At 45.1% G+C, this 21,330-nt stretch overlaps 2 protein-coding genes and 1 pseudogene across 2 annotated transcripts; 2 read left to right on the top strand and 1 right to left on the bottom strand.

The window, feature by feature from the left end:
• Window positions 1-1,736: 1,736 nt before the first annotated feature.
• Window positions 1,737-2,476, top strand: LOC120062045 (NTF2-related export protein 2-like). The gene is made up of 3 exons (XM_039011850.1): window positions 1,737-1,763; window positions 1,917-2,061; window positions 2,292-2,476. Exons 1-3 carry the CDS (start codon window positions 1,746-1,748, stop codon window positions 2,474-2,476), a joined length of 348 nt encoding a protein of 115 aa, XP_038867778.1. The 5' UTR covers window positions 1,737-1,745.
• Window positions 2,477-14,635: 12,159 nt separating this feature from the next.
• Window positions 14,636-17,772, bottom strand: LOC120062141 (annotated as a pseudogene).
• Window positions 17,773-18,325: 553 nt separating this feature from the next.
• Window positions 18,326-20,271, top strand: nek12 (NIMA-related kinase 12). Its single transcript, XM_039011948.1, has 4 exons — window positions 18,326-19,310; window positions 19,559-19,765; window positions 19,892-20,089; window positions 20,168-20,271. The coding sequence occupies exons 1-4, from the start codon at window positions 18,326-18,328 to the stop codon at window positions 20,269-20,271; spliced, it is 1,494 nt and encodes a 497-aa protein (XP_038867876.1).
• The last annotated feature ends 1,059 nt before the right edge of the window (window positions 20,272-21,330 follow it).

Genomic DNA, 21,330 nt, shown 5'->3' with positions numbered 1-21,330 from the left:
CATTCTGTGGTATTTGATATATCTCACAAATGTAGAAATTGCCTGTCCATTTGACGAGGAAAGACAACGAAAGCCACTCTACAGCTATGGCTGCAACAGTAGAAAGTTTATCGTCTAGCTAGCTAACTAGAATAAGCTAAACTCATGTGTATTTTATTGTAGCTACGTTTTTAGTCATTGAGTTATATATTATATATTTCTACCTAATGATGGCACAGGAGTCATCATTAGGTGACGGAATCTAAAACAAAATTTTTACAAAAAAACATTGTATGATTTTAAAGTAATTAATTTGCATTTTATTGCATGACATAAGTATTTGATCACCTACCAACCAGTAAGAATTCCGGCTCTCACAGACCTGTTAGTTTTTCTTTAAGAAGCCCTCCTGTTCTCCACTCATTACCTGTATTAACTGCACCTGTTTGAACTCGTTACCTGAAAAAAGACACCTGTCCACACACTCAATCAAACAGACTCCAACCTCTCCACAATGGCCAAGACCAGAGAGCTGTGTAAGGACATCAGGGGTAAAATTGTAGACCTGCACAAGGCTGGGATGGGCTACAGGACAATAGGCAAGCAGCTTGGTGAGAAGGCAACAACTGTTGGCGCAATTATTAGAAAATGGAAGAAGTTCAAGATGACGGTCAATCACCCTCGGTCTGGGGCTCCATGCAAGATCTCACCTCATGGGGCATCAATGATCATGAGGAAGGTGAGGTTTCAGCCCAGAACTACATGGCAGGACCTGGTCAATGACCTGAAGAGAGCTGGGACAACAGTCTCAAAGAAAACCATTAGTAACACACTACGCCGTCATGGATTAAAATCCTGCAGCGCACGCAAGGTCCCCCTGCTCAAGCCAGCGCATGTCCAGGCCTGTCTGAAGTTTGCCAATGACCATCTGGATGATCCAGAGGAGGAATGGGAGAAGGTCATGTGGTCTGATGAGACAAAAATAGAGCTTTTTGGTCTAAACTCCACTCGCCGTGTTTGGAGGAAGAAGAAGGATGAGTACAACCCCAAGAACACCATCCCAACCGTGAAGCATGGAGGTGGAAACATCATTCTTTGGGGATGCTTTTCTGCAAAGGGGACAGGACGACTGCACCGTTTTGAGGGGAGGATGGATGGGGCCATGTATCGCGAGATCTTGGCCAACAACCTCCTTCCCTCAGTAAGAGCACTGAAGATGGGTCGTGGCTGTGTCTTCCAGCATGACAACGACCTGAAACACACAGCCAGGGCAACTAAGGAGTGGCTCCGTAAGAAGCATCTCAAGGTCCTGGAGTGGCCTAGCCAGTCTCCAGACCTGAACTCAATAGAAAATCTTGGAGGGAGCTGAAAGTCCGTATTGCCCAGAGACAGCCCCGAAACCTGAAGGATCTGGAGAAGGTCTGTATGGAGGAGTGGGCCAAAATCCCTGCTGCAGTGTGTGCAAACCTGGTCAAGAACTACAGGAAACGTATGATCTCTGTAATTGCAAACAAAGGTTTCTGTACCAAAAATTAAGTTCTGCTTTTCTGATGTATCAAATACTTATGTCATGCAATAAAATGCAAATGAATTACTTAAAAATCATACAATGTGATTTTCTGGATTTTTGTTTTAGATTCCGTCTCTCACAGTTGAAGTGTACCGATGATAAAAATTACAGACCTCTACATGCTTTGTAAGTAGGAAAACCTGCAAAATCGGCAGTGTATCAAATACTTGTTCTCCCCACTGTATATTATGACTGCATGGACAAGAAAAGGAGGGTAGGTACTCACCTGGGCTCTGTGTGAATGCATTGAACACGCTGGTACTAACACCTCCCTCGGGAACCCTACTTTGGAAAACACTTTGTGAGCGTCTTGAAATATCTCAACTGTAGCTAGATAGCTAACTCCTTACTGTTGATCTTCACCCAGAACTTGATACGGCTCTACCTGGACAAAGCAACCCTGGTCTGGAATGGGAATGCAGTGTCAGGGCAGTCTGCTCTTGGGGACTTCTTTCAGTCGCTTCCCTCCAGCGAGTTCAGTGTCCAGACTCTTGACTCTCAGCCAGTGCACGGTGAGATTCATTCCCTCAATTTTTGTTGGGATTTCTTCAGTTACAATGATGGAATCGTATGCACATGAGATGTTATACATTCAATTAAACATGGGACCATGTTTTAAGGTAGAAATTTATAGACCATATTAAGTATAATCACACAATAGAGAAACAGAATGTGATCTTGCATGATCAGGATGGTGAAATGAGGCCAACACCACTTTCCCCTCCTTTATGTTCCCATACAGAACAGGCAACCCAGGGCCAGACCACGCTGTTGGTGGTGACAGCAGGACAGGTGAAGTTTGACGGACAAAAGCAGCGTTACTTTAATCAGAACTTTCTCCTCGCAGCCCAGGCTTCTCCCACCAGTGACCAGCCTGTCTGGAAGATCGCCAGTGACTGTTTCCGCTTCCCGGACTGGAGTAGCTGAGGCCTACTTTTATCTGCTTTCAGGGTCATATTCATTAGGACACGCAATGGGCTACGAAACAAGCAGTTTATTTTTTATTTAACCAACAGGCAAGTCAGTTAAGAACAAATTTTTATTTACAAGGACAGCCTACACCGGCCAAACCCGGACGACGCTGGGCCAATTGTGCGCCGCCCTATGGGACTCCCAATCACAGCCGGTTGTGATACAGCCTGGATTCGAATCAGGGTGTCTGTAGTGACCCCTCTAGCACTGAGATGCAGTGCCTTAGACCGCTGCGCCACTCTGGAGCCCAATAATCACACGTTGGACAAGTTTGTCTGTTTGGTACCTAATGACTACAACCCTGCTTTAAGATGTTTGGTCTTGTTTTATGCCAGTATCTACCAGTCTTGTAATAGTTGGTAAATATGCCCTTTCTTTGAAGTTACACTGTGTATGTTAATGAAGGTACTGGGTACCTAAAGTCTTTTGTAATAAATACAACAAAGTAGTCAGAAATACAAACATGTTTTATTCACCACCAAAGCATATGACCCCTGGAATGAAATAACTGTTTAAGAAGACAATGTCAAAATATTTTACTAGCCTCATAACATTACTTTCAGTATTCAGGTGACGAAACATAAAATGCTATTTCCCATGTTGTTATTGTTCTAGTCAATTTAAATGTGCTGTATTACAGTGGGATGTAAACCTCTGTTCCTATTCTGAGAGAGTGGGAGTAAAGTTATGGCAGCCTAATGAACTGCATGTCCTCTGGGGTTAAGGATACGGTTTGGAGCTCAAACGAATGCATTTAACCTGGGGAAACATGCCGAATAATATTTACGTTCCCTGAGTAACACGTTTGGTGCGACATATGCTAAGCAAAACAAACATAATATCATGTTCGATAGGGAAAGAATGTATTGAAAAGTCAAATAAACCGAATTGTTCAAATCTCAATGCTTATTTTGTCTATCAAAATATGACTTGACTCTAAATGGATGGATGTAACGTTCTTCATAAATATAACCTGACACTGGGAAGTGAGAGCTCTGGAAGGCACCGTAATGTCACTACTGCCATCTTACCACTAGAGGGCAGCAGAACTATATCATTGACCAAATCTGATGAGCAACAACGTATTTACAGAACACACAGAGAGAGTACACAGATATTCAAAAATACATCTGTTCCAAAACGGGTAAAACAGCTTAGGTTGGAATGGCAGGTAGACGCTGACTGTTGGAATGGTTCCATTTCCTCAATGTTCCATTTGTTTGTTAGTGAAAGTTGAAGGCTTTTCTAAAACATATTTCTATAAGGCTGGATGAGCTTCAAGTTTGATTTCCCAAATAATAATTTCCCCATCTACAGTTAAGACTCATCAGCGTCTTTTCCTAATGACAACGATGCAGGGCAGAACTGGACGCGCTTAAACTGATTAATAGGGATATTCTTTCCACCCACACCCACTAGCCTGGGTACCTGACGGCTTCCACACCCACTAGCCTGGGTACCTAACGGCTTCCACACCCACTAGCCTGGGTACCTAACGGCTTCCACACCCACTAGCCTGGGTACCTAACGGCTTCCACACCCACTAGCCTGGGTACCTAACGGCTTCCACACCCACTAGCCTGGGTACCTAACGGCTTCCACACCCACTAGCCTGGGTACCTAACGGCTTCCACACCCACTAGCCTGGGTACCTGACGGCTTCCACACCCACTAGCCTGGGTACCTGACGGCTTCCACACCCACTAGCCTGGGTACCTAACGGCTTCCACACCCACTAGCCTGGGTACCTAACGGCTTCCACACCCACTAGCCTGGGTACCTAACGGCTTCCACACCCACTAGCCTGGGTACCTAACGGTTTCTCTATTGAACAACACTACAGCTGCATCCCAAATTACACCCTATTCACTTTGTAGGTAACTACTTTTGACCAGGGCACATAGGGCTCTGGTCAGAAGTAGTGGACTACATAGGGAATAGGATGCCACAAGATAACACGTCAGCTGAAGCAGAAATGTGACTGGCACCGACTGAGACTACATAAACTAACAGCGGAATGTTGGCGACTTTGGCTCAGGCCAGGGGTAGCCAACCCTACTCCTGAACAGCTGTGCATGCTTTTGCTCCAGCCCTGCTCAAACTAACACCAAATTCAACTAATTGGCTGCTTGTAACCAAGACCATGATTAGCTGAATCAAATCTGTTAGAGCAGGGTCTGAGTGAAAGCCTGCACTCCAAATAGAACCCTATTCCCTACATAGGGCTCTGGTCAAAAGTAGTGCACTATTGGCATTAGGTGAAGTTGTAGGTCATTACATTACGGTCTCCCATACATCCTCTCTATGTGCTGGAGATAGTGTTTTTTTAACTCTTTCCACTTCAGCTTGAAGGCATCAGTCACCGTGCCTGTCTCAGGGCTCTGTGCTGAGGTGGACCTTCACTGGGATCTCAAACCTCTGGAGTTAAACTGGAGGAGGGAGAAGGAAGGAAGGAGCGAGAGAGAGAAAGGTCATTACAATCTGAGACATAGCCATGTTTCCATTAACTTGTCCATAGATTTTTGTCGACATTTAGAAAGTTTGTATAGACATTTTACTGAACAATGTGTTTCAATTATCCTGTTAGGCAAATTTGCATTCATATAGCGGCGACAGCCTGTTTAAGGCCCAACAGTGGAGGTGTCATAATACCCATAAAATTTAGCGGTCAAACAGGGAAAGATTATTGGAATCTGTGTGGGTAGCTGGAAAGGTAGGATGACTGACAATAGTGAAGGTGAACTGGAGGTCACGGGTCAGGTGACAGGAATGGAGGAGACTGAGGCAGGAATTCCTTTAACCATAAAGTGGTATATTTACTGGGTAGTTTGTCTGTGCTGCATAACAAAGGAAACAGAATAACATGTATCCAATCAAATTCATAATCACAAAAGTCTAATCATAACATTCGCTGTCATTATTAAAACTAATGAGGTAATTCAGCAATTCAGTTCAATAGGAATTCAATATGAAGCAGAATGGAGTCATTTCGGATCATAAGTATTCATCATAACCATGAGAATTATAATGCAAATAAATCTATCAGTTATTCAATCTATAATCTCAATAAATTTGATATCAGAATTGATCAATTCAGCAAATAATAATTACATTTCATATTTCATCCTTGCAGGTTAGTCTTCATATGTACATGTCATTTCATTACATTTTAACCATATATCAATGGCATAATTGGCCTGTGATGATCTGTAGGGCTGTGATCATCGTCCATGACATAACACAACACTGATCATATAGTTCTGCTCACTGCAGTGGTTAGAGGTTAGAATACATCCAAGTTCATGGGTCAGAAGCACCCGTATGGGCTGAGAGACTTGAGATAGCTGGAGTTAGACGTTGCCAGTATGCACAGATCTAAGCTCACCTCACCCTCTGCCAATGTAAACATCTACCATTAGGGGCTGAGAGGTAAAACTGATCTCAGAGGCTAAGGCTCACCTGTTAGTCTATTTGCATTTTAGTCATTTAGCAGACAATCTTCTCCTCCTATTAGAATAGAGGCATAGTGCGCTTCCTTGTTTATTTTAGGTCAGCTAGAGCTGGGTGAAGATAATGTGTTGCAGAGAGAGGCAGTTTGATGTAAAACATGAAGACATGTAGAAGACATGGAGCTTCATGTGAACTGAGCGCAACAATAGGCATAAGTAGCACTGTGACGGGTGTTTGTGGCACTGTGAAGGGTGTGTGTGGCACTGTGAAGGGTGTGTGGCACTGTGAAGGGTGTGTGTGGCACTGTGACGGGTGTGTGTGGCACTGTGAAGGGTGTGTGTGGCACTGTGAAGGGTGTGTGGCACTGTGAAGGGTGTGTGTGGCACTGTGACGGGTGTGTGTGGCACTGTGACAGGTGTGTGTGGCACTGTGACGGGTGTGTGTGGCACTGTGACGGGTGTGTGTGGCACTGTGAAGGGTGTGTGGCACTGTGAAGGGTGTGTGTGGCACTGTGACGGGTGTGTGTGGCACTGTGACGGGTGTGTGTGGCACTGTGACGGGTGTGTGTGGCACTGTGAAGGGTGTGTGTGGCACTGTGAAGGGTGTGTGTGGCACTGTGAAGGGTGTGTGTGGCACTGTGACGGGTGTGTGTGGCACTGTGACGGGTGTGTGTGGCACTGTGAAGGGTGTGTGGCACTGTGAAGGGTGTGTGTGGCACTGTGACGGGTGTGTGTGGCACTGTGACGGGTGTGTGTGGCACTGTGACGGGTGTGTGTGGCACTGTGAAGGGTGTGTGTGGCACTGTGAAGGGTGTGTGGCACTGTGAAGGGTGTGTGTGGCACTGTGACGGGTGTGTGTGGCACTGTGACAGGTGTGTGTGGCACTGTGACGGGTGTGTGTGGCACTGTGACGGGTGTGTGTGGCACTGTGAAGGGTGTGTGGCACTGTGAAGGGTGTGTGTGGCACTGTGACGGGTGTGTGTGGCACTGTGACGGGTGTGTGTGGCACTGTGACGGGTGTGTGTGGCACTGTGAAGGGTGTGTGTGGCACTGTGAAGGGTGTGTGTGGCACTGTGAAGGGTGTGTGTGGCACTGTGACGGGTGTGTGTGGCACTGTGACGGGTGTGTGTGGCACTGTGACGGGTGTGTGTGGCACTGTGAAGGGTGTGTGGCACTGTGAAGGGTGTGTGTGGCACTGTGACGGGTGTGTGTGGCACTGTGACGGGTGTGTGTGGCACTGTGACGGGTGTGTGTGGCACTGTGACGGGTGTGTGTGGCACTGTGAAGGGTGTGTGTGGCACTGTGAAGGGTGTGTGTGGCACTGTGAAGGGCGTGTGTGGCACTGTGAAGGGTGTGTGGCACTGTGACGGGTGTGTGGCACTGTGACGGGTGTGTGTGGCACTGTGAAGGGTGTGTGTGGCACTGTGACGGGCGTGTGTGGCACTGTGACGGGTGTGTGTGGCACTGTGACGGGCGTGTAGCACTGTGACGGGCGTGTAGCACTGTGACGGGCGTGTAGCACTGTGACGGGCGTGTAGCACTGTGACGGGCGTGTAGCGCTGTGACGGGCGTGTAGCACTGTGACGGGTGTGTGTGGCACTGTGACGGGCGTGTAGCACTGTGACGGGCGTGTAGCACTGTGACGGGTGTGTGTGGCACTGTGAAGGGTGTGTGGCACTGTGACGGGTGTGTGGCACTGTGACGGGTGTGTGTGGCACTGTGAAGGGTGTGTGTAGCACTGTGACGGGCGTGTAGCACTGTGACGGGTGTGTGTGGCACTGTGACGGGCGTGTAGCACTGTGACGGGCGTGTAGCACTGTGACGGGCGTGTGTGGCACTGTGACGGGTGTGTGTGGCACTGTGAAGGGCGTGTAGCACTGTGACGGGCGTGTGTGGCACTGTGACGGGCGTGTGTGGCACTGTGACGGGTGTGTGTGGCACTGTGACGGGCGTGTAGCACTGTGACGGGCGTGTAGCACTGTGACGGGCGTGTAGCACTGTGACGGGCGTGTAGCACTGTGACGGGCGTGTGTGGCACTGTGACGGGCGCGTGTGGCACTGTGACGGGCGTGTAGCACTGTGACGGGCGTGTAGCACTGTGACGGGCGTGTAGCACTGTGACGGGCGTGTAGCACTGTGACGGGCGTGTGTGGCATTATTGCCGAGTTCTAGTGAGAATCAGAACTAGAAAACTGACATTTCCGACTTGCTAACTGGTTGAAGTTATACACGTGCTGCGTTCAACCAGATAGCAAGTCAAACATTTCAGAGTTTCCTAGTTCCGATTAGCACGTGAACGCGGCATATGACTGGTATGCAGCATTATGACAGATATGTAGCATTATGACAGGTATGTAGCTTTATGACAGATATCTAGCATTATGACAGGTATCTAGCATTGTGACAGGTATCTAGCATTATGACAGGTATCTAGCATTAAGCAATATGACAGATATGTAGAACTAAGCATTATGACAGGTGTAGGTAGCCTTATGACAGGTGTAGGTAGCCTTATGACAGGTGTAGGTAGCATTATGACCTTTACATGTTAGTCATTTAGCAGAAGTTCTTATCCAGAGTGACTTACAGGAGCAATATAACCGGTATATGTACCATTATTATTATATACATTTTTGTACTTTTACCCTTTTTCTCCCCAATTTCGTGGTATCCAATTGGTAGTTACAGTCTTGTCTCATCGCTGCAACTCCCCTATGGACTTGGGAGAGGCGAAGGTCAAGAGCCATGCGTCCTCCGAAACCAGACACAGCCAAGCCGCACTGATTCTTGACACACTGCTCGCTTAACCCATAAGTCAGCCACACCAATGTGGAGGAGGAAACACAGTCCAGCTGGCGACCGAAGTCAGCTTTCAGGCGCCCGGCCCGCCACAAGGAGTCGCTAGAGAACGATGGGACAAGGAAATCCCGGCCGGCCAAACCCTCCCCTAACCCGGATGACGCTGGGGCCAATTGTGCACCGCCTCATGGGTCTCCCGGTCAAGGCCGGCTGTGACACAGCAGTGCCTTAGACCGCTGCGCCACTCGGGAGGCCTGTATGTACCATTATTAAAGGTGTATGTAACATTATGACAGGTGTATGTAACATTATGACAGGTGTGTGTACCATTATTAAAGGTGTATGTACCATTATTAAAGGTGTATGTACCATTATTAAAGGTGTGTGTACCATTATTAAAGGTGTATGTAACATTATTAAAGGTGTATGTACCATTATTAAAGGTGTATGTACCATTATTAAAGGTGTATGTAACATTATTAAAGGTGTATGTACCATTATTAAAGGTGTATGTAGCACTATGACAGGTGTATGTAGCACTATGACAGGTGTATGTAGCACTATGACAGGTGTATGCATGTAGGTTACCTTCTCAAAGACCTTTCCGCTGGGCTGGGGCTCATTCTCCTCACTCAGTACCTCTCCGGTCCTTAAACACTCAGTCCTCAAAGCGCTGCACAGCTTGCTGGAACAGTTGGACCAGCGTATATTTCCCAGGGCTCCATTAAAAAGGGAATGGACTCCCAATCAAAATCCTATTCTCCCTAACCTGGGGCGGCAGGTAGCCTAGTGGTTAGAGCATAGTGGTTTGTTCTTGACTTGTCTAGTTAAATAAAGGTTAAATCAAATAAAAAAACCTTACCCAACCCCTTACTCTAACACTACAACTAACTAATAAGCCTAAAATATACTTTTTACAAGTGAGAACAGGCAAAAAACGGCATTCTCCTGGCATCCGCCACACCCAGATTCCTCCGTCGGACTGAATCGTGATTCATCACTCCAGAGAACGCGTTTCCACTGCTCCAGAGTCCAAAGGCGGCGAGCTTTACGCCACTCCAGCCAACACTTGGCATTGTGCATGGTGATCTTAGGCTTGTGTGCGGCTGCTCGGCCATGGAAACCCATTTCATGAAGCTCCCGACGAACAGTTATTGTGCTGACGTTGCTTCCAGAGGCAGTTTGGAACTCTGTAGTGAGTATTGCAACCCGAGGACAGACGATTTTTACACGCTACGCGCTTCAGCACTACACGGTCCCGTTCTGTGAGCTTGGGTGGCTTACCACTTCACGGCTGAGTCATTGTCATTCCTAGACATTTCCACAGGGCAGCTCTAGCAGGGCAAACATTTGACAAACTGACTTGTTGGAAAGGCAGCATCCTCTGACAGTACCACGTTGAAAGTCACTGAGCTCTTCACTAAGGCTATCCTCCTGCCAATGTTTGTCTTTGGAGATTGCATGGCTGTGTGCTCTGGAGATTGCATGGCTGTTTTGTCTCTGGAGATTGCATGGCTGTTTGTCTATGGAGATTGCATGGCTGTTTGTCTATGGAGATTGCATGGCTGTTTGTCTCTGGAGATTGCATGGCTGTGTGCTTGATTTTATAAAACTGTCAGCAACGGATGTAGCTGAAATAGCTGAATCCACTCATTTGAAATGTCAATGATCTGCATACGGATTACACTTTTATTAAGATTACAGTAGCCAGCTAGAAAATAATACGCTGTTTACCTGGCAAGCTCGAAACAACCTTATCTTCAGCCGCCAAGCCCGGTCAGTCATCCCTCTTGCCTGAACGAATTGACTGATAGTTACCTTTTGTGATCTCTGCCAGTAAGGGAGCCCGGAAACATTATGTCATTTGATTCCATATTCCTGGGCCAATTAGCTGGCGAAGCAGGATTCTTACTTCCTGTTTGGCGCTTCTAGGTTCTTTTTTAAAGGGGTTGTATTATTGAATTTATATAATTTTAGGTTATTAAATTACTTTGATTTTAAGTGGTATACCGTTGGTTGCTTGAATAAAAAGCGAGGTCATGTCAAACACATTCATTGCATCGTGTATGTTCCGAGAGTAGTGGACAACTTTGTATCCGAAGTAAGTTTCTGCAACAAACACCTCCATGGGTATTCATTCACAGACATTTTCAGGGGTGAGAGTAAGGCGGTACGATCCAGTATGGCGTTCCCGCAAAATAAATAGTGGGGGTACAGTGTACCGGTAAAACAATTAATACTACATGCCCCAAAAACTATAGTCTATTACACAATTATGTAACATTACTGCATGTCAGCTGCATGAAAAATGTGCTTATTGGCTGGAAACTGGGTGGTATAATACCGAAATTGCATTTTGGTTTGAGTAGAACACTACATTTTGTCAAGATGAGTGGCCGAGACCGAGGCACGTGTGGACAACCGTGGAGACCTAATGACAATCCCAGAACGTCATTACAATACACCTAGGTGTTGTATAACTGCTGTCTCTTTCCATTCATCACATTGCGGGTGCACAGAGCACTGTTGGGGTTTGGATGCTGGAATTATTTTCTGGGTGAACTAATGTGCACAAGTAGCCTACAGGAGCGCCTTTGTTAAGTGATTGTTTGACAAGCAGATGAAAACATCATGACTGGTTGTGTTTCTGCCACATTAAAATGCATAGGCGTTGTCCCCATAAGGCTAGGGGAAGCTTTCCCTAAAGTAAACTGAATTAAATTGGCAAAATTATATAGTCTAATTAGCTGACTCCTAAAATAGTCTACTACAGCAGAAAGCATGATTTGGCCACAGAGGATCATTAGCTTCTTAAAAAGAAGCTGTGGATTGTTTTGAATCACATAGCCTACATTCGGAAGGGCCAGCAATTCTTCTTCTGTGGATTTTATGGCAGACTACAACCCAAAAAGGTGTGTTGTCACCACCAACTGGAAGGGTTCAACCCCCCCAAAAAAATATTATAAAAAATCCATACGTAATAGTGAAACTTACTTAATCCACCCTAATAAAAATAGTACATTGCCAAAACAAACTCCCACTTCTTCCTTTGTTTAATTTTCCATATCTCCCTTCTCAGGCTCTAGGACCTGAGAGGGTGGTACGGCTTGTTCCAATATTCCATGTAACTCCTTCACTGAGAAATCTTTCAGCCCCAGAAACCGCTCAGCCGCATCCACTAGGATTTCTATCTTCCTGGACCTTCTCTCCACCTTGGCAGTGTCATTAATTACCACAGCTATAAAGGCCACAAAGTCCACATTAACCTTTAAAATGTCAGGATCCTGCTGGTGAAAGGAAACCCCTGCAGCCTGCAGTGAAGGTCTATCCACCACCATGGACTCTTCTGGTGCGCCATTCAAACCCTCAACCTTTTTCCCCAGCTGCAGCATATGAAATGCTCTGTACAACCCTGACTTTGGACACCTCATTCTCTTTCACCATTGTGGGGCATTCGAAAGACGTGGCTTCATGGTTCCCACCGCAATTGCAACATGTCACATATTCATCACTTTCATAACACATATGATATTTTCCACAACTTGGACATCTCTGCTTCTCCCTTCTGCAAACACTTGATACATGACCAAAAGCTTTACAATGATCCCACTGCATTGGTCTTGGGATGAATGCTCTGACTCTGTAGTTAATATACCCTAACTGCACTTGAGTAGGGAGAGACTCCATATAAAAAACCAAAAGATTCATGTTTTGAAAAGAAATCTGAGCGGTAAATCTTGGCTTGTTTTCTGACTGCGAAAGTGATCTTGACTCAGAAAAGGTTGGTGACCACTGAAATATACTGAACAAAAATATAAATGCAACATGCAAGAATTTAAAAGATTTTGCTGAATAATAGTTCATATAAGGAAATCAGTACATTTAAATCAATAGATTAGGTCCTAATCTATGGATTTCATATGACTGGGCAGGGGTGCAGCCATGGGCAGGCCTGGGAGGGTATAGGCCAACCAACTAGGGAGCCAGGCCCACCCACTGGGGAGCCAGGCCCAGCCAATCAGAATGAATTTTTCCCCACAAAAGCGCTTTATTACAGACAGAAATACTCCTCAGCTCCCTCACTGACGATCCCGCAGGTGAAGAAGCCGGGTGTGGAGGTCCTGGGCTGGCGTGGTTACACGTGGTCTGCGGTTATGAGGCCGGTTGAACGTACTGCAAAATTCTCTAAAACAACGTTGGAGGTGGCTTATGGTAGAGAAATGAACATTACATTCTCTGGCAACAGCTCTGGTGAACATTCCTGCAGTCAACATGCTAATTGCACACTCCATCAAAACTTGAGACATCTGTGGCATTATGTTGTGTGATAAAACTTCACATTTTAGAGTGGCTTTTTAATGTCCCCAGTGCGAGGTGCACCTGTGTAATGACCATGCTATTTAATCAGCTTCTTGATATGCTACACCTGTCAGGTGGATGGATTATCTTGACAACGGATAACATGTGGATAACATGTAAACCAATTTGTAACCACATTTGAGAGAAATAAGCTTTTTGTGCGTATGGACATTTTCTGGGATCTTTTAATTCAGCTCATGAAACATGGGACCAACACATTACATGTTGCGCTTAGATTTTTGTTCAGTGTAGATGATTGTTGAGTTGCGACTGTCAGTGAAAAGCAGAGACCCAGCCAGGCATATCGCAATATTTAAAAATACAATCACAGAAAAACTGTTTGGAAAGCAAATGGCTATTGCTGTAAAGCTATGACAATGAAAACACTCCAATCTGTCTTTTCAATAATCTTATCTTACTTGAGCGAACAGTAGCTTATCTTATCTGGCACCAGCAGAGAACACCGGCCATATCCCCAGTGAATGTGCATATTCACTATCTTTATCATTGTGTTAGTGACAGAGTGACACTTTGTTTTTGGACAACAATAATTTTATTTGTCTCCCCATCTCGTAGGCCGATTATATGGATCAGACAACATTGTTTTTATTGATCTGTTTGTCAGTGACCGCAGAATAGGCTATCCTGTATTTTTTGTAGTACTCAAAAAAACCTGTGCTCTCACTTGGGTGTCCCATACCGGTAAGAAATTAAATCTAATTTCACCCCTGGACATTTACAATGTTTAATTGACCAGCAGTGTACACATTTCACCACCCTTTATGTACAGACAGGAGTACATACGTCTTATTAGCCTGTGTCCTTTGTCTTTGGCTGGCAGGACATTCCTGCAGGCCAAACCCTCCCCTAACTCGGACGACGCTGGGCCAATTGTGCGCCGCCCCATGGGTCTCCCGGTCGGCTGTGACAGAGGCCTGGACTCAAACCCAGAATCTCTAGTGGCACAACTAGCACTGCGATGCAGTGCCTTAGACCACTGCGCCACTCGGGAGGCCCCTGTGTCCTTTTATGTACAGACAGGAGTACATTTTTAGTTTATTTTTTACCTTAATTTAACTAGGTAATTCAGTTAAGAACAAATTCTTATTTACAATGACATCATACCCCGGCCAAACCCAAACGACACTGGGCCAATTGAGCACCACCCTATGGGACTCCCTATCACGGCTGGTTGTGATACAGCCTGGAATTGAACCAGGGTCTGTAGTGACGCCTCTAGCACTGAGATGCAGTGCCTTAGACCGCTGCGCCACTCGGGAGTCCCAAGTCTTATTAGTCTGTGTGTCTCTCTTTACAGAGCATTTCATTGTTAGCTTTTGTTGTGTCATTACTAGGACATGAAAAAAATGATGCAAGAAATGAAGGCAGGCAGAGAAATTAAACAACAATTGATGGATTGTGCCATCTCCTCCGAGAGAACGCAGTGTCTCAGTGTCAGTGCTGACGACCCTCCCACTCTGTCTCCTGTTCTTTCTCTTTGCTCTCGTTTTCCTTAATAGGATGTTGGTGGGCAGAGGGTCGTCAGCGAAATGGGACACACCTGGGCTCGGGTGTGGCCCGGGTGATAAATACAACTTTCCCCCATTCATTGAGGAGACTATCTCCACGCAGACACGCTGTTATTTTTGGTTATGGCTTGTTTGTTTTGGCACCTCAACACCCCTTATTATCACCATCTATTCACACATTCACTCACTTATACTACTGATTACACACCATTTTTAATTGTATATAGTTTACTTTAGAGAATAAATATATTTGTGATTCCTTGATCTCCATGTTATCTCCCTCTTTGTTACGGTCTACGAGCCGGTTCGTGACACCGTGAAGAGTAGTGGATCTTCCCTTCCACCATGATGATGTGGTAGCCAGACTTGGTCTTGACGGGAGGGTCTGTGTAAATGGGTTTGTCCATGGTGCTGTTGGGTAGGGCGAAGGCAGCGTCCTGGAAGGGTCCAGTCATAGAACCTCTTGTCATCCAGCCCAGATCACCCTGACACAACCAGGATAACAGTACAGTCAATATTGCCACAGTCACAAAGGCTAAAACAGGGGTGTATTCATAAGTCAGACACTGTTGCAAAATGCTTTGCAACGGAAACTATTCACTCCTAATGGAAAACAGAAATTACAGTTTCTATTAGACAGATTCAGGTATGTCCCTCCCGCTTTGTTGCCTTTGCGTCTGTTTGGTTCCTAGTAGAGGTCGACCGATTAATCGGAATGGACGATTAATTAGGGCCGATTTCAAAGTTTCATAACAATCGGTTATCGTCATTTTTGGACACCGATTGTGGCCGATTACATTGCACTCCACGAGGAGACTGAGTGGCAGGCTGACTACCTGTTACGCGAGTGCAGCAAGAAGCCAAGCTAGCTAGCATTTAACTTATCTTAAAAAAAAAAAAATCACTCATAACATAATCACTAGTTAACTACACATGGCTGATGATATTACTAGTTTATCTAGCTTGTCCTGCGTTGCATATAATCGATGTGGTGCCTGTTAATTTCTCATTGAATCACAGCCTACTTCGACAAACGGGTGATGATTTAACAAGCGCATGTGAAAAAAAAGCACTGTCGCTGCACCAATGTACCTAACCATAAACATCAACGCCTTTCTTTAAAATCAATACACAAGTATATATTTTTAAACCTGCATATTTAGTTAATATTGCCTGCTAACATGAATTTCTTTTAACTAAGGAAATTGTGTCATTTCTCTTGTGTTCCATGCAAGCAGAGTCAGGGTATATGCAGCAGTTTGGGCCGCCTGCCTCGTTGCGAACTATGTGAAGACCATTCCTTCCTAACAAAGACCGTAATTAATTTGCCAGAATTGTACATAATTATGACATAACATTGAAGGTTGTGCAATGTAACAGCAATATTTAGACTTAGTGATGCCACCCGTTAGATAAAATACGGAACGGTTCCGTATTTCACTGAAAGAATAAACGTTTTGTTTTCGAAATGATAGTTTCCGGATTTGACCATATTAATGACCTAAGGCTTGTATTTCTGTGTGTTATTATATTATAATTAAGTCTATGATTTGATATTTGATAGAGCAGTCTGACTGAGCGGTGGTAGGCAGCAGCAGGCTCGTAAGCATTCATTCAAACAGCACTTTCCTGCGTTTGCCAGCAGCTCTTCGCAATGCTTCAAGCATTGAGCTGTTAATGACTTCAAGCCTATCAACTCCCGAGATTAGGCTGGTGTAACCGATGTGAAATGGCTAGCTAGTTAGCGGGGTGCGCGCTAATATCGTTTCAATCGGTGACATCACTCGCTCTGAGACCTTGAAGTAGTTGTTCCCCTTCCCCGCGGCTTTTGTGGAGCGATGGGTAACGATGCTTCGAGGGTGGCTGTTGTCGATGTGTCCCTGGTTCGGGGCGAGGGACGGAAGCTATACTGTTACACTGGCAATACTATAGTGCCTATAAGAACATCCAATAGTCAAAGGTATATGAAATACAAATGGCATAAGAGAGAAATAGTCCTATAATAACTACAACCTAAAACTTCTTACCTGGGAATATTGAAGACTCATGTTAAAAGGAACCACCAGCTTTCATATGTTCTCATGTTCTGAGCAAGGAACTTAAACGTTAGCTTTTTTTACACGGCACATATTGCACTTTTACTTTCTTCTCCAACACTTTGTTTTTGAATTAAGTTAAAATAAGTGTTCATTCAGTATTGTTGTAATTGTCATTATTACAAATGAATAAATAAAATCGTAAGATTAATCGGTATCGACGTTGAAAAATCATAATCGGTCGACCTCTTCCGAGAGTAAAGTTTACATTGCAAAACGTTTTGCAACAGTCTGCGACTAATGAATACACCCCCAAATTCTCTCATTTGAACAATATTATTGAAAAATGAATAAGTGATAGACAGCAAGACAGAGGATGCCATCCAGTGGATTTTTTGGGATACTAGCAGACTGCACCTTATTCAACTACATGATAAACCATTACATTACACTACCATAATAAACCAATACACATTTGAGAGATCGTAAGGGTGAATGTCTGTTAGTTGCTGTTAGCATGGGAAAGGCTCTCGTACCCCTTGTCTGGCTTTGTCTTCACTGTACTGGGAGGCCACTTCACTGAAGCGAACCCCGGACTTCAGTTTCTCCATCGTCTCCATGCATTTACCATGTTTCTCACACAGGATATGTCTGACCTGGGGAATACATTAAAACAACATAGCTAGTCAATTTAGCTAGCCGTCTATGCTCACATGAGTACACACTGTAGCCAAAGACATTACAGTATTGTGTAACGTTAGCTAGAATGTGTGGCGTTACATAGACTAGCTATCTCGCTACCCACCTTAACAGAAGTGCCTCCTTTTATCGTCTTCTCTTCCTTTTTTCTTTGTCTCCACCCCCTGCAGCAGCTCCACCTGAATGATAACGTTCAACATAATAACATGACTTACATGGAGATAGCTACCTAGCTGCTAGCTAACTACACACAGGCTGTGTTGTAAAGTTATCATGTTTTTCAATCCAACATGCCTAGTCGATTTAGTGATGAATAAAGTAACCTTTGCCTCCCTTGGCACCTTCCCCCCATCCTTGGCACCTTTCCCTTTGGGTGGCATTCTTGAAAATACCCTTTAGAGAAAATGAATGGGACAACTGGAAAGATAACTTCTAGTTAGCCATCTACTACAAGACAGGCTTAGTCGTGATGTTTCTGCTTTATCACAAAAATGCGCTAAACTGCGCGGAAGTAAACGAGAAATTGCGCATGCATCATCCAGTTTAGATGTTTTGAACAATACTCATTTCCTATACGCACCGTTTTATATTAAATCGTTTTCCAATGCATATTGATTTTAAAAAGCTATTTATGATGTGTGCTCACTGGGTTTCCTTGGGGTAAATTACAATGTTAAGCTTCACTGGAAAAGTTTCTGAACGCAACAGCATTTTCGACCAATAAAAAACCCTGTTATTTACCGTGTGGGCTGAGCCAGACGGTTACTATGGGAATCAGACAAAACACAAGGTTCAAGGTGACATTTGTTTTTGTTGTGCGAGAGTTTCTCTGATACAAGTACTTGTAATTCACACCAAGACATGGAATGTAACCTTTTTTTTTATCTCATTAATTGAGATGGCTGATAACTAATGAACATTTTACTAACGATAATGGAATTGTACAAGAAGATTCTGTGTCTGGGAAGAGGTGGCGCAGCAGAAGTATTCCTGATGAAACACGCGGAGTCTAAGAGACTGCATGCAGTGAAAAGAATACAAGCAGACGACTCTCGCAAAACAAAGACCAAAGAGGCCATCCTACAAGAAGCTGAAATCATCAGGAAGCTGAATCACCCTCACATAGTGACCTGCAGCGAGGCTCTCTTTGACTCAAATGATGGATACATCTATATAGTCATGGACTACTGTGATGGAGGGACACTGGATGACAAAGTCAAGGAGAGAAAGACAGGGGACTATTTCCCAGAGTGGATGATAATGGAGTGGTTTGTACAGGTTACCATGGCAGTCAGCTACATTCACTCAGCTAGAATCCTCCACCGGGACATCAAAACCTCCAATGTGCTTCTAACTAAGAGAGGCGTGGTAAAGGTGGGGGACTTTGGGATATCCAAGATAATGACCAACACAGTGGATATGGCTCGTACCTGTGTTGGTACCCCCAGCTACCTGAGTCCAGAGCTGTGTCAGGACGTCCCATACAGTTCTAAGTCTGATGTCTGGGCACTGGGATGCTTGCTGTATGAGATCTGTGCTCTCAGACCGCCGTTTGCTGCCTCCAACCTGCTCAGTCTGCTCTGTAAGATCATCAGAGGAGAGTACAGCCCTGTTCCCCAGACCTACTCAGACAGCATCACCCCTCTGGTCCAGATACTGCTCTGTCCGGTGCCTGAGGACAGACCTAGTGCTGGAGCCATACTGGACATGATCTATGTACGGGAACATCTCAGAGAGTTTGTCAAGCACAGGGAGATAGAGTTAGCAGTGTATGATAATGTAGACTCCAGAGCCATACCCCTCTCTAGTTGGGTCTGTGAGTCTGTGAGAACATCTGGCTCTGTGAGTTCACCTGCAGATAAGAGCATGGCCGTGACTGCAGAATGGAAGGAGGACAGCAGCAGTCACAGTAACTCTGGTACTCTAATTGCATGCTTAGCTCTTGCATTGTTTAGGCTCGATTGTGTTTGTGTGCTGTCTTTGGTGCTTGTGTGACACTCTCTCTCTCTCTCTCTCTCTCTCTCTCTCTCTCTCTCTCTCTCTCTCTCTCTCTCTCTCTCTCTCTCTCTCTCTCTCTCTCTCTCTCTCTCTCTCTCTCTCTCTCTCTCTCTCTCTCTCTCTCTCTCTCTCTCTCAGGACCACTTCCACTCACACCTTCCTATACAGGGGAAGAGGAGGAGGGGGACAGTACAGAGCCCTGTCCCAGTGATAATGAGGAGGTAGAGGGTGATGTGGTCAGCATAGGCCAGTCTGACTACTCTGAGGACTTTGATGACGACAACAGCTTGTCTTCCATAGAGGAACACAGAGAGGACGAGGCAACCTCTACACCTGTTAATGCTGTCACGGAGGATGTCTCTATGGAAGCTAATGGTAAATCTGATAGAGACAATTAGGCCTAAATCACTCAAAAGTTGTGTGCTAGATCCTTATAGATAATCCACTATAATCCATTATAAAGGTTACATTTCAGTACTTTAATCAACCATTCACGTACAGTGACCCCTGAAGTGGAGGACCCTAGTGAGTACCCTGATGACTTTGAGGAGGAGGAAGACGAGGATGTGATGATGGTGGTCCACTATGCCGGCGCTGCTCTGGAGCTCCCTGCAGAGGGTGATGGGGAGGAGTTTCAGCTGAGGGACGCAGGGGGTGTGGCTGTCACGCTGAAGACTCTGAGAGACAGCTATATCATGGGTAAGTGTGTGTGTGTGAGTGTGTATGTGTTTGTGTGTGCCTGCCTGTGTTGTTGAGTGTCTATGTGTGTCATTGCAGAGGGCATCGGCCCCTCTCTCTACGGGCAGATCAGCGAACACTTTGAGAACGGTCTCAGCCCTGAAGACCAGCAGCCACACTTTAAACACACGCTGGGGACCTGACCACCTGGAAAACGGCAATCTCATATTCACTCTCAACCAAGAGGGTAAACTCTCTTAAAACATTTAAATGGTGGAACCAACCTCCAAACCTGGACTTCTGATGCACCATGACATTAACTGTAGGCCTACAATGCTGCAAGTTTATGTTGGGGAATGATTTGTCATCCATCATGGTTCCTAACATTGTAAACAGAAGAGGGTGCTATCAGGCTTTTCATTGAAACTGTGGAGGGGGAAATACCCTGAGTTACTGTGGCAGTTCACAGCCCAAACTGATTTGAGGTTTCATGACACCGGTAGCAAGTTAAAAGATTAGAGGAGATACCACCTTGAAGTGTGAACATCTGTGGGTAAGACAGTGAGAACACCCTCCTTCAAAATACCTTGAAGTGAAGTAAGCAGAAATCTGAAGGGTTTTTTGTTGGTTCCCTCCTGGAAGCAGTGGAACTGTAGAAAGTGCTTGAAAAATAAAGAAAATTGATTCACTTATGATGTCAAGTAGAAACTTTCCTTATTTATCTATTTAATTACTTCCATGTAAATGCATTTCTATGTTGTCTCAAAATGTTTTACTTCATGTACTACTGAAGAAGAAATCCCATTCATTTTTACTGAAATGTTTGGCAATATGCTAAACTCAGCAAAAAAAGAAACGTCCCTTTTTCAGGACCCTGTCTTTCAAAGATCATATGTAAAAATACAAATAACTTCACAGATCTTCATTGTAAAGGGTTTTAACACTATTTTCCATACTACACATGCACCTGTGGAACGGTCGTTAAGACACTCACAGCTTACAGACGGTAGGCAATTAAGGTCACAGTTATGAGACCTTTCTACTGATTCTGAAAAACACCAAAAGAAAGATGCCCAGGGTCCCTGCTCACCTGTGTGAACGTGCCTTAGGCATGCTGCAAGGAGGCATGACTGCAGATGTGGCCAGGGCAATAAATTGCAATGTCCGTACTGTGAGACGCCTAAGACAGCGCTACAGGGAGACAGGACAGACAGCTGATCGTCCTCGCAGTGGCAGACCACGTGTAAGAACACCTGCACAGG

Source organism: Salvelinus namaycush, chromosome 17, assembly GCF_016432855.1.
Source record: "Salvelinus namaycush isolate Seneca chromosome 17, SaNama_1.0, whole genome shotgun sequence".
NCBI lineage: Eukaryota > Metazoa > Chordata > Actinopteri > Salmoniformes > Salmonidae > Salvelinus > Salvelinus namaycush.
The sequence above is the reverse complement of the archived record's forward strand: the minus strand, read 5'-3'. Positions and strand labels throughout refer to the sequence as shown.

Excerpts from the sequence above, each read along its gene's own strand:
- LOC120062045 (XM_039011850.1), top strand. Across the intron at positions 2,062-2,291 it reads TGACTCTCAGCCAGTGCACG|AACAGGCAACCCAGGGCCAG; the intron begins GTGAGATTCATT and ends GTTCCCATACAG.
- nek12 (XM_039011948.1), top strand. The coding sequence starts at position 18,326 with ATGGAATTGTACAAGAAGATTCTGTGTCTGGGAAGAGGTGGCGCAGCA. Across the intron at positions 19,311-19,558 it reads CAGCAGTCACAGTAACTCTG|GGGAAGAGGAGGAGGGGGAC; the intron begins GTACTCTAATTG and ends CTTCCTATACAG. Across the intron at positions 19,766-19,891 it reads TGTCTCTATGGAAGCTAATG|TGACCCCTGAAGTGGAGGAC; the intron begins GTAAATCTGATA and ends ATTCACGTACAG.